Source organism: Halichoerus grypus, chromosome X (genome assembly GCF_964656455.1).
Source record: "Halichoerus grypus chromosome X, mHalGry1.hap1.1, whole genome shotgun sequence".
In the NCBI taxonomy this organism is placed as follows: domain Eukaryota; kingdom Metazoa; phylum Chordata; class Mammalia; order Carnivora; family Phocidae; genus Halichoerus; species Halichoerus grypus.
The window spans coordinates 90775101-90786703 of record NC_135727.1 but is presented as its reverse complement, the minus strand read 5'-3'; the positions used below and the strand labels follow the sequence as shown (position 1 = coordinate 90786703).

The 11603-nt window shown below is 53.7% G+C and overlaps 1 protein-coding gene across 5 annotated transcripts; it reads left to right on the top strand.

The window, feature by feature from the left end:
* The first annotated feature begins 549 nt into the window (after nucleotides 1-549).
* On the top strand, nucleotides 550-11349 carry PORCN (porcupine O-acyltransferase). 5 transcript variants are annotated; one of them, XM_036095422.2, is made up of 15 exons: nucleotides 550-701; nucleotides 1360-1532; nucleotides 3092-3284; nucleotides 3613-3656; nucleotides 4058-4239; nucleotides 4320-4450; nucleotides 4566-4583; nucleotides 5815-5829; nucleotides 5929-6054; nucleotides 6219-6319; nucleotides 7458-7534; nucleotides 7638-7701; nucleotides 7815-7900; nucleotides 8931-9041; nucleotides 10914-11349. In XM_036095422.2, exons 2-15 carry the CDS (start codon nucleotides 1397-1399, stop codon nucleotides 11013-11015), a joined length of 1386 nt encoding a protein of 461 aa, XP_035951315.2. In that variant the 5' UTR covers nucleotides 550-701; nucleotides 1360-1396; the 3' UTR covers nucleotides 11016-11349. The 5 variants fall into 5 exon arrangements, with proteins under 5 accessions (XP_035951315.2, XP_035951474.2, XP_035951409.2 ...); XM_036095516.2 differs by lacking the exon at nucleotides 4566-4583 and having other exon boundaries at nucleotides 576-701; XM_036095647.2 differs by lacking the exon at nucleotides 7815-7900 and having other exon boundaries at nucleotides 576-701.
* Nucleotides 11350-11603: the final 254 nt, after the last annotated feature.

Sequence of the window (11603 nt, the reverse complement as noted above, 5' to 3'; positions counted from 1 at the left end):
AGCCAAGTGCTCACGAGGAATCCCTAGGGGAAGCACAGGCGCCTAATTCGTGCTCCTAGGTGACACAGTAATTACGCTTCTGGCCCGTCTCTGCGGGTGGGTAGGGCTGGAGATTCCTTTAGTTCCCTCACTGGATGGGGAAGGAGCGATCTCGATTTATTTTCCCATCTGGGAAATGGGGGGGGGGGGGGACAAAAGTGGCCAGAAGACTTGCGCGGGTGGGCAGTCTGGCCGGGTCGCGGGAGCGGGCTTTCCTTCTCCCTCCCCCATCTCTCCCGTCTCAGCTTCTTCAAGGATTAGGAATCTGACGCCTGGAAAGTTTGTTCCCGGGCCGCCAGAAGACCTCCCGGCGCGAACCCTCAAGGGGCTGGAACGGCCCCAAGAGGCCGGATAGGTGCGGGCGCGAACGTTCCGCGCGCCGACGTCCTCCTGCGCCCCGCTCCTCTCAACCTCCCGCTCCTCCTTCCCTCGCTCCTCCGGCTCCCCTCCTCCTCCGTCCCCGCCCCTCTCCTGCCCTCTCATTGGCCGAGCTGGCCGGCCGGGCCTCCCCGGGATTTAAAGGGCCCGCTCTCCGCGCCGCCCAGGGAGCCGCAGCTGGTCCCGGCCTTGCGGCCTGCGGGGGAGGCTGCCCGGAGGAGGCGGCGACGGTGGCGGCGGCGGTGCGTCCCCGGCCCCCAGGACCGCGGCTTCCTTCCTGCCAGGTAAGTCGCCAGCAGTCCGCGTGCGGCTGCCCGGCTCCCATCCTGAGCCGGCCTCCCCGCGCGGGTCTGCAGCGCGTGTCCTGGGGCCCCCTCTCCATCACCTTTCCCACTGCTCCAATTGCTACATCCCCTAGTGCCAACTTCACCTCCCTGCAGCTCCGGGGCTTGGGCAGAGCTTTGTTGGCGGCTGCAAGAGGCCAGGTGGGGGTGAGATGGGGCGCGCGGGGGATACAGGACACCCCCCACATCCGTAGAAGAAGAGATGCACACGGCCCCCAAGTGTCACAGGATCTCCCTCTTTGCCCTCCACACACAGTGACTCTACCTTGGAAACCAGGGGGGCCCCCGCATTTGATATGTGGGCCTAGAATGTACACCGTTCAATTACATCGGACCCGGACTGTTCACAGCATACGAGAGACACGGGTCCTTCATTCACCACAGGTCATGGGCTGTGTGTGTGTGCACCCAGGACGCCCATTCACACACACAGTTGGTGGCTCAGTCTGATGTACCTGACGTTCACACCCTCCCCCAGCCCCCCAGGACCACGACTCCACATGGACAGCCCCAAACTGAAATCTGAGTGTTCAAGTCCATCCCTTGAGCATGGTCTGCCCCATGGACATCCTGGCTCCCTCTGTCCCCACTTTGACAGGTCTGTCCATCTGTCCATCCATCCGTGGGGGTCCGCAATGGCCACTTTCAGCCGCCAGGAATTTTTCCAGCAACTGCTGCAGGGCTGTCTCCTGCCTACTGCCCAGCAGGGCCTTGACCAGATCTGGCTGCTCCTTGCCATCTGCCTCGCCTGCCGCCTCCTCTGGAGGCTTGGTAAGTGCTTGCCGCACCAGGTGCCGCCACACGAGGCCATATCACACCTACCACATTTCATCCATCCCAAGCCACATTTTATCCTGCTATATTATCTTGCCATGCCAAGCCGGACGCCAACGTGTCTAGCCCACCACATCCCACCAGCCCAAGTGCCATTCCATTACACCACGTCCCGCTATGCCCAGCCACCCCATGCCACACCACACCAAGCCACGTCCTGCCATGGCAAGTCATGTCTTTCAGTGCGCCTGGGTTCTGGGATTCTAGAAAGCTGAGCTTCTTGGATCTTGGGATCCTGAAATGTCTCCATCCCAAGGTTACAAGATTCTGGGATGCTGACGTCAGCTATAGAATCCCAAAGTACCATGTTACAGGGTTTGGGCATTTTGACAAATTGAAATTCTCACATCCTAGCCTTCCAAAATGCTGGCATTCTGGATTTCGAGACTCCGGGCATGATGAGATTTCTGGATTGTAGGATTCTGGAATGTTTCCACAATCGTGGCAAGCCTATATCCAAACGATAAGATTCCAAGTTCCCAAATTTCCCATAGGATGCTGAGAATTTTAGAAATCTGAGATTCAAAGCTTCTATTACTTTCTTTTTCTTTTCTTTTTTTTTTCAAGTTTATTATTTTTTTTTTTTTAAGTAATCTCTTCACCCAAGGTTTGGCTCAAACTCATGACCCAAGATCAAGAGTTGCACGCTCCTGGGTGCCTGGGTGGCTCAGTTGGTTAAGCGACTGCCTTCGGCTCAGGTCATGGTCCTGGAGTCCCGGGATCGAGTCCCGCATCGGGCTCCCTGCTCAGCGGGGAGTCTGCTTCTCCCTCTCCCGCTCCCCCCTCTTGTGCTCTCTCTCTCTCTCTCATTCTCTCTCTCAAATAAATAAATACAATCTTTAAAAAAAAAAAAAAAAAAAAGAGTTGCACGCTCCCCTGACTGAGCCAGCCAGGCGCCCTCCCCCCTTTTTTTTCTTTTATTTTAAATGGATGTTTTTTTCCCCAGGTTCATCATTTTGAAATATTTCGAAGTTACTGAAAAGTTAAGCTGAGAGAATAATGTTATGAGCACCGATATATGCATTACCAGATTCTCCAACTGTCAACATCTTGACACGTTAGCTCTATCTATATATCAATCTACCTATCATCTTCCTAAATCTTGTGAAGAACGTGCTGACACTTCACCCCAAACCCTTCAGTGTGTGCGCCCCCCAAGAACAAGGACATCTTCCCCCAACAAGCACACCCTCCACCCTCACGTCTCAAGAAATGTAATCTGGGTGCAATAATAATTATCCAACAGAAGTTGATATTCACATTTCCCCCAGGGTTCCCAAAATGTCCTTTATATATGTTCCTTTCCTTTAAACCCAAGCCCTGCCACCTCTCCGGCTCCCCTCTCAAACTCACTCGCTTCAGGGGCCCCCCTGCAATCTCACCGAACATTCCAGCCTCTCTTCTGCCCTCTGCCCACTTGCCCTCCCTTCCTCCCAGCCCACCCAACTTCCCTTTCCTGTTCTCTTTCTCTCTCTCTCTCTCTCTCGCCCCCGAAGGGTTGCCATCCTACCTGAAGCATGCAAGCACCGTGGCAGGTGGGTTCTTCAGCCTCTACCACTTCTTCCAGCTGCACATGGTTTGGGTCGTGCTGCTCAGCCTCCTGTGCTACCTCGTGCTGTTCCTCTGCCGACATTCCTCCCATCGCGGCGTCTTCCTCTCGGTCACCATCCTCATCTACCTACTCATGGGGTATGGGCGCGAGTCCTCCTCCCCGCGCCTTCGGCCAAGGGGCCAGCGGGGCCCCCAGGCCACTCCTCCGTGAGGCTGTCCAGGACAAGGAGGGCATAGGGGATGGGGGGGCAATCTGGGAGACTGGTGCTTTCTGAAGGCTCCGGTACTGGACAGGCTGGGCTTGGGCTCCCCCTGGAGGAGGCAGTCCTGGAGAATTATTCCTCCAGGAGATTGTGCGGGACGGGAGCGGGCGGAATATATAGCCTTCTCTGCACCGTGGTTTCCCCCACTTTGTGGTCTCTGAGACTGTGGGAGTCATGGAGCCAAGACCACCTTTTTTCCGTAGTGAGATGCACATGGTGGACACTGTGACATGGCACAAGATGCGAGGTAGGCAGCCCTGGCCCTCTCACCTGCCCTGGTCGTCCTGCCCCACTCCACAGCTCCTGATTCCCCCAACCCTGTCTGTCCTTCCCCGCTTTTCTCCCTCATCCACCCGCCCCAGTGGACATGCGGGCCTCAGATTCCCCTTACATCTGTGTCTCTCCCATGCCTCCCCCCCCGCCCCCCCCCCACTGTCCATCTGTCCTATCTCATGTACGCACGCGCCTGACACTTGAGTCAGGGCGTCTGCTGGTCCTGGGCCCACCTGCTCACCTGCCTGTCTGACACCGTGCCCACCTGTTCACACTTGACCTCCTCTTTTCCTACCACCTCTCACCCGGTGCTCCCCATTCCCCAACGCGGACCTGCTCTTTGCCTGTCCACTTGACCATGGGTGCCACACATAGGGGCCCAGATGATCGTGGCCATGAAGGCGGTGTCTCTGGGCTTCGACCTGGACCGGGGCGAGGTGGGTGCCGTGCCCTCGCCCATGGAGTTCATGGGCTACCTCTACTTCGTGGGCACCATCGTCTTTGGGCCCTGGATATCCTTCCACAGCTACCTACAGGCTGTCCAAGGCCGCCCGCTGGTGAGGTCCTGGGTGGACAGGTGGGCAGGAACTGTGGGAGCCACCATGGGGCAGTGTTCATGGAGTCTTGATCCCCACAGAGCTGCCGATGGCTGCAGAAGGTGGCCCGGAGCCTGGCGCTGGCCCTGCTGTGCCTTGTGCTGTCCACCTGTGTGGGCCCCTACCTCTTCCCATACTTCATCCCCCTTGATGGTGACCGCCTCCTTCGCAAGTGAGCACAGCCTTTGAGGCCTCTGCCCAACAGTGAGGGGGTTGGGTAGGGACTTGGGGTCTCCCCGGCTCTGAGTCTGTCTCTTAATCCTTCTATCTGTCTTCTGTTACTACAGCAAGAAACGCAAAGCCAGGTAAATGAAGGCAGGTGCTAAGGGCGAGTGGGGCTGACTGGGGGTTGGGGGGGTCGCAGTCTGTGGCCGGTTTGTTCTGTAAGTCCGAGACTGGCCGACCATCTGTCCCACAACTAGACAGAGACTTGAGTGTCTATGGCTGTTGTTTGACCACGATTGGCTCTGTGACTCTATATGACTGACACTCCAACACATAACTGTGCCTGGCTGTCCATCTAGTCCATGGCTAGGAATAAATTATGTGACGACAATGGGGAGTGACAAGTATGTATTGGTGGGTGACGCCAACCTGCCTGTGACGCTGGCTGGGGGTGTATATGGGTTGTTTGCCTGTCAGCCACTCACCCTCCATGTGGGACTGGTGTTCCGGCTGTCTCACTGTGCCATCGTCGATGATGGGATGTGTGCCTGTCCCTGGATAAGATAAAGCGGGGTCGTCCATAACTCTGACTGGGAATGGGTCTGTTGTGTGTCTGTCTGTGATGGATTCCGCCTGTGAGTCTGCCTTCTCTGGCCATCTGGTGCTGTCTGGCTGAGGGCTCATGACCGACCGTGTGTCTGTGCCTGTCTGTGGGACCGACCATCCACCTCTGGTGCGACTGTAGGATTTCATCCGGCTGTTTGATTGTATGACCCAGTGCCCCACTCACTGGCCGCTGATGGTGGCTGATGCTGAATGAAGCTCCCAAAGGGTGGAGGGACTTGCCTGGTGTCACCCAGCTAAGCAGCCGGACATTATTCCCAGGCCCGATTCCAGAACCTACACTTTTTCCGGGACGCGGTCTCTTTTTCACCATGTCTGATTGTTCAGCTGACAGGATGACTGGATTGAGCGTAGCACTGTGTACGTGTGCAAAGCAGGGTGCTTGGTGGTGTCTGTGCCGGAGTAAAGGACTCCGGGGTATCTTCCGGTCACTGGGTCAGACTGCAGAGCTGCGAGGCTGGGAGTCTGAGAGCGTTTGTGCCCGGCCCCGTGGCTGTGTCGGTGTGTGGCATGGTGAGGTCGGGCCTCTGACGGTGGCTGGGTCTGGATGTCTGGCCACGTGAGGCTACAGGACCGGGTCATACGGTAGGGCGGCTCACACTTCTGTTTGGGGCGTACGTATGCGTGTGACTATCTTTTGCCGCCATGTTTCTGTCTTGTCTACAAACAACTCCAGCCAGCCTCCAGGTCCTCTCTGACTCTCTTTCCTTTCTTCTCTGCTGCCTTCCTGAACCCTGGGGGCCCTAGGGGCACCATGGTAAGGTGAGTCTGCAGAGTGGGGCTGGGGATGCTGACACGTGGCGGGGTGTCATGCCGGGGGCCTAGGAGTGATCCCTCTCTCCCCCCCTACTTTCTCCCCAGGTGGCTGCGAGCCTACGAGAGTGCTGTCTCCTTCCACTTCAGCAACTATTTTGTGGGCTTTCTGTCCGAGGCCACGGCCACGTTGGCAGGGGCCGGCTTCACCGAGGAGAAGGATCACCTGGAATGGTGGGGAGGGCTGGGGGGGCCCCCCCTCCCACAGGGTGCTGCCTAGAGGAGCTGCAGGGAGGGGGGAGGGAGTCCTGGGGGAGGGAACCTCCAAGACGAAAGTATGGAGGTTAGATGGATGGGTTGAGACCCCAAATGAATTTGCAGGTCTCTTTTGCCTACAGGGACCTGACGGTGTCCAAGCCACTGAACGTGGAGCTGCCCCGGTCCATGGTAGAAGTTGTCACAAGCTGGAACCTGCCCATGTCTTATTGGCTAAATAACTGTGAGTCACCAAGTCACCACTCCAAGAGAGCTGGGAGTCCTCAACCCAGGCCCTTTTCCATTCATATAACAAACATTTACTGAGAACCTATTGTGTACTAGGCACTGAAGATACTGCAGGGACGAGAAAAAAAAAAAAAAAAAAAAACCAAAGTCCCTGGCCCCTGTGGAGTTGGCATTTTCGTGGGGAGAGCAGACAGAGAAAAAAAAAATACGTAATAGTTCAAGTAGTGACAGGTGCTATGGTAAAAAAAAAAAAATGAAGCAGGTAAAGATGATCTGGGAGTGTTGGCAGGAGTGGGGGCAGGGAGTGTTGCAATTTTAAATAAATTAGCCAGAGCAAGTCCTACTGAGGAGGTGACATTTGAGCAAAGACCTGAGCAAGGTGAAAGAACAAGCAATGCTGATGTGTGGGGCAGGAGGGGAGCAGATGGAGGGAACAGCCAGTGCAAAGGCCCTGAGGCAGCATACTGGGCATGTGTCTGAGGAACAGGGAGGAGACCGGTGCAGTGGGAGCAGAGTGAGCGGGGGGACCAATGGCAGGAGGGGAGGGCAGAGAGGTGACAGGGGCCTGGAAGGCTTCACTGGCCACGGTGAGGATTGGGGCTTTTTCTCTGAGAAATGGAGGCACAGCAAGGGTGTGAGCGGGGTTGGGGGGGGTGGCGCTGAGGGCTGACTCGGGTTGTAACAGGGCCTTCTGGCTGCTGTGAGAGCAGACAGGGTGGAAGCTGTAAGGAGGCCATGGCAGTAGTCCAAGCAAGCTACGGTGGTGGTGGCAGGGGATGTGGAGAAGAGAGGGCAGATTCTGGATACGTTCTGAAGGTAGAACTGACAGGATTTGCTGAGAGTTTGCTTGTGGAATATGGGGGGGGGGGCAGAGCGAGGGTGATTCTAGGATTTTGCCCTGAGGACCTGGACGAGTCTCTTGGACATTGGCTGAACTTGGGGGCGCTATGGGAGGAGCAGGTGGGGAGGGAAGATCAGGAGCTAAGTTTTGGACATGGGACGTTTGGGGCCATTATAAAGATTTTATCCTGGGGGCTCCAACAGGTTGCGGGTTCCTCGCCTTGCCCTCTGGCCCCCCGGGGAAGGGCAGAGGGGATCCCAGGAGACTCTTGACCCGCATCTCCCCCTTCCAGATGTTTTCAAGAATGCTCTCCGCCTGGGGACCTTCTCAGCGGTGCTGGTCACCTATGCGGCCAGTGCCCTCCTGCACGTGAGCAGGGCAGAGCGGGCTGTGGGGTGGGGAGAGAGAGCTGGGTGGGGGGTGGGGGCAGGGCCTCCTCCTTACTCACCTCACTGCCCCCTGGGCCCTCCAGGGCTTCAGCTTCCATCTGGCCGCGGTGCTGCTGTCCCTGGCGTTTATCACTTACGTGGAACACGGTGAGTGTCGAGCCCAGCCCAGCAGATGGGATGGAAGGTGGGGGCAGGGCTAGAACCACTGTCCCCTGAGGCTAACCTGACCCCCCCCCATTACCTCCCGGCATCCGCCCCAGTCCTCCGGAAGCGCCTGGCTCGGATCCTCAGTGCCTGCGTCTTGTCGAAACGGTGCCCACCAAACTGTTCGCACCAGCATCGCTTGGTGAGGGTTCAGCCCGGGCAACCTCATGCCCAACACTCCCCCTCAAAAACGTTACTTCCGTCTCCATCTTGTATCTGTCTCAGGGTGCCCAGCTTCCTCTTCTGGTGCCTGAGCAATCCCCAGAACCTCACTTCTACTCACTGGCATCCATTTCTCTCACAAACATTTATCAAGCCCCTGCTGTATACACACCTGGCATCCGTCTGCCCCTCCCCCCCCCGTGAACATTTATTGAGCACCTGCTGACATCAGGCACTGTTCTAGGCACTGGAGACACAGTGGTGAACAAAAAAGACTAAAGTCCCAGCCCTATGGGACAACCATTTTAACAGATGAGACAGTAAATGTTTAAAGTCAGTAAAGTATAATAGTTTCTTAGATTGTGATGAATGCCAAGGAGAAAAGACATGAGGGAAAGGGGAAGGGAAGTATGGAGGGGGTGAGTGTTTTCAATTTTAAATAGGGAAGTGACTTTTGAGTTCTTTAACTGAAGGAGATGAGGAAGAGAAGCATTCCAGGCAAAGCGAGAACAATGGGTGTAAAAGCTCTGACATGGGAGAGAGGCTGGAATATTTGAGGGACAACAAGGAGGCCAGTGTGGCTTGAGCAGAGCAAGCGAAGGGGTAGAGTGGTGGGTCTCGTAGGTCATGGTGGGAATTTGTTTCGGTTTGTTTTTTCATTGTTTGCAATAATATGGACAACCTCAGGTTTGCCTCCCACCCGGCAACCGACGTTTATCACCATAAGCCCCCAGCTCAAGCCCCTCCATTCTTCCTCTTCTGCCTGAGCAGTCGCATCTCCCCCTGGATGCCCTCAGGCTAACAGTACCCTCATCCTTGGATACCTCTGGAGCTCCCATAGGAAGTTCCAAACCATCTTTTTCCTACCCCAGGGGGTGCCCTGTGCCCTGGACATCCTCATTCCTGGGACCCACTGGGCCTTGTGCGTCTCCCTGGGCTCCCCTGCCCAGGTGGGGCTGGGGGACAGTGAGTAGATCCAGCTGCCAAGCATATCCATCTGTCCCCCACAGGGCCTGGGGGTGCGAGCCTTAAACCTGCTCTTTGGGGCCCTGGCCATCTTCCACCTGGCCTACCTGGGCTCCCTGTTTGATGTCGATGTGGATGACACCACAGAGGAGCAGGTGAGGTGGGGCCCTGGGCTGGAGGTTACTTAGGGATGTGCTACCTGCCCATGGGAACCATGAGAACAAAGGTGAAGAGGCTGAGGCATTGAGGACCTGGTGTCACGTGTCCATCTAGCTTGCAAAGCTAGTGCTCCTCGCTCCTTCTTTCCCAGGGTCCTTCTGGTTGATTTGTCCTGTAGGGGCTTTTATTAGGGTGAAGCGTGCAAACTATGTTTATTTTACTTATAAAATTTATTTTATGGAGATGGTGTGCAAAATCCAGGTTTTACCTTTTTTTTAAGATTCTATTTATTTGAGAGAGAGAGAGAGAGAGAGAGAGAAAATGGGAGCAGAGGGAGGGGCAGAGGGAGAGGGAGAAGCAGGGTCCCTGCTGAGCAAGGACCCCAACGCAGGGGCTTGATCCTAGGACCCCAGGATCATGACCTGAGCCGAAGGCAGCCTCTTAACCAACTGAGCCACCCAGGTGTCCCCAGGTTTTACTTTTCAAAATATTAATTATTTCATCATATTTTTGTTTAGGTAGAATTTGCAAGGTTTCTTTCTTATTTGATTAAGGAAGTATTTTTACTCAGGTTGAATGTGCAAACTCTGGATTCTGCTTTAAAAATGCACATTAAAATATATGTACTATTTTTATTCATGTGGAGTATGCACATTCCAGATTTTACTCCTTTTTAAATGAAAGACGATTTTAAAAATACTGTTTCTTCATATGGCTCTTGCAGGATCCAGGTTTTGCTTCTCTCTTAGTTGAATTTTTAATTTTTAATTGAAAATAAAACTTTTATTTTCTATTTTGTCATTAAAAACAATTTTTAATCTTCATTCAGGTTGAGTGTGCAAAATCTGGGTTTTGTTTTATTTTTATTAAAACATTTAAAAATAGCTAATGCATATATCACAAGGTTCAAAAACAAAACAGTATTCAAGATGTTCAGGGAAAAGTCTTGCTCCTACTGTCTACTTCCTCCCCTCTTACAGGTAACTACTTTTAATCATTTTATTAAAATATCCTTCTAAAATATAAGTGCAACAGTATATTTATAATATATTTTAATTCCCTCCCTTACCCCAGGTTTTACCCTAAAATAACTCATGAATGAAACTGTTCTGCATGTCGCTGTTTTCACATAATAGTTCTTGAAAATCTTCCACATAAGTACATGGAATGTCCTCATTCGTTTTCCATTGCGAGGATATGACAATATGACACAGTGTAGTTTGTCCCTTATCAGTGAACACCCAGGCGATTTCCAGCCCTTTCCTATTGCAAATGGTGCTGCAGCAAGTAATAATACCCTCGTACCCATGTGGATTCACACAGGTGCAGACAGGAACTATAGGATCTAGCCTCTATAGTTACAATGAAAAAGTTTCTTTTTTGCCTCCCCCACCAACCGTGTGTGACCATATCTGTCGCCCTACCAACAGAGTGCCTCTCAGACTTCCTGGATTGGTTTGCTGGTTTGAGAGGAGGAAGATTATGAGTGAAGCTGAGTATCTTTTCATATATTTAAGAGCCAGTGGGGTTTTTCCTTAGTGAGAATGGCGTACTCCCCTCCTTTGCCAGTTTTTTTTTTCTTTTTGAAAAATCGCTTTCTAGGAGCTCCTTCTGTATTAGGGAGAGTACGGGGCAGAGGATGGAATTGCCTTGTTTTTAAAATAATATTTAAAGAAGAAAACATGAAAGAAAAAAAAACACACACACACACACCGGAATCTGCTTACCTTTTATATGTACCCAGTCTCTTCTCTGGGGCCTCACCTAGGGTTACCATGGAGTCACAGAAATGTCCTGGAACAAAGGATGGGTTTTCCTGAGACCTTTTTTCTTGCCAAGTGGGACTGTCACCTCTTTCTCTCCCACAGGGCTACGGCATGGCATACACTGTCCACAAGTGGTCAGAGCTCAGCTGGGCCAGTCACTGGGTCACTTTTGGATGTTGGATCTTCTATCGTCTCATAGGCTGAGGCACATCTGTGGACCCTCATAGCTCCCTCAAGACCCCTCCTCAGGGTGCCAGCTCTGATGGGGGATGAGGGAAGGCCCTATCTCTAATTCTTGACCCCTCTCCATCCTTGACCCCCTGACACCCCTACACACACACACACACACACACACACAATTTCCATGCCTGTCGATCCCCACTCCACCACGAGGCGGGAAGGGGGTGGTCCCTGCTGGGGCCTGGGGTGGAGGATGCTCGGGGAAGCAGAGAGGGGGAGATCCAGGGCCTCCCCGCCTTCCTTCTCCCTTTTTATATACAGTTTGTTATTGTCAAATAAAAGTAGGAAAGATACAAAAGGCTCTTTCTTCACTGCTCAGTGGGGAATAGAATTGAGTGAGGAATGGGCACAGCACGGATAAAGGTTTGGAAGCTGGAAATCCTGAAGAGGGAGCAGGTCGTGATCGGTTCATGGTTAATTTATTATTGTTCAGGGTTGGATGATGAGCCCGAGGACTGCACAGCCTGATTTGAGTGGAGCCAGGACACACTGGATAGTTGCATGTGGAGTGGGGCGGTGGCGGGGGGGGGGGGGGGGGGGACCTGATACTAG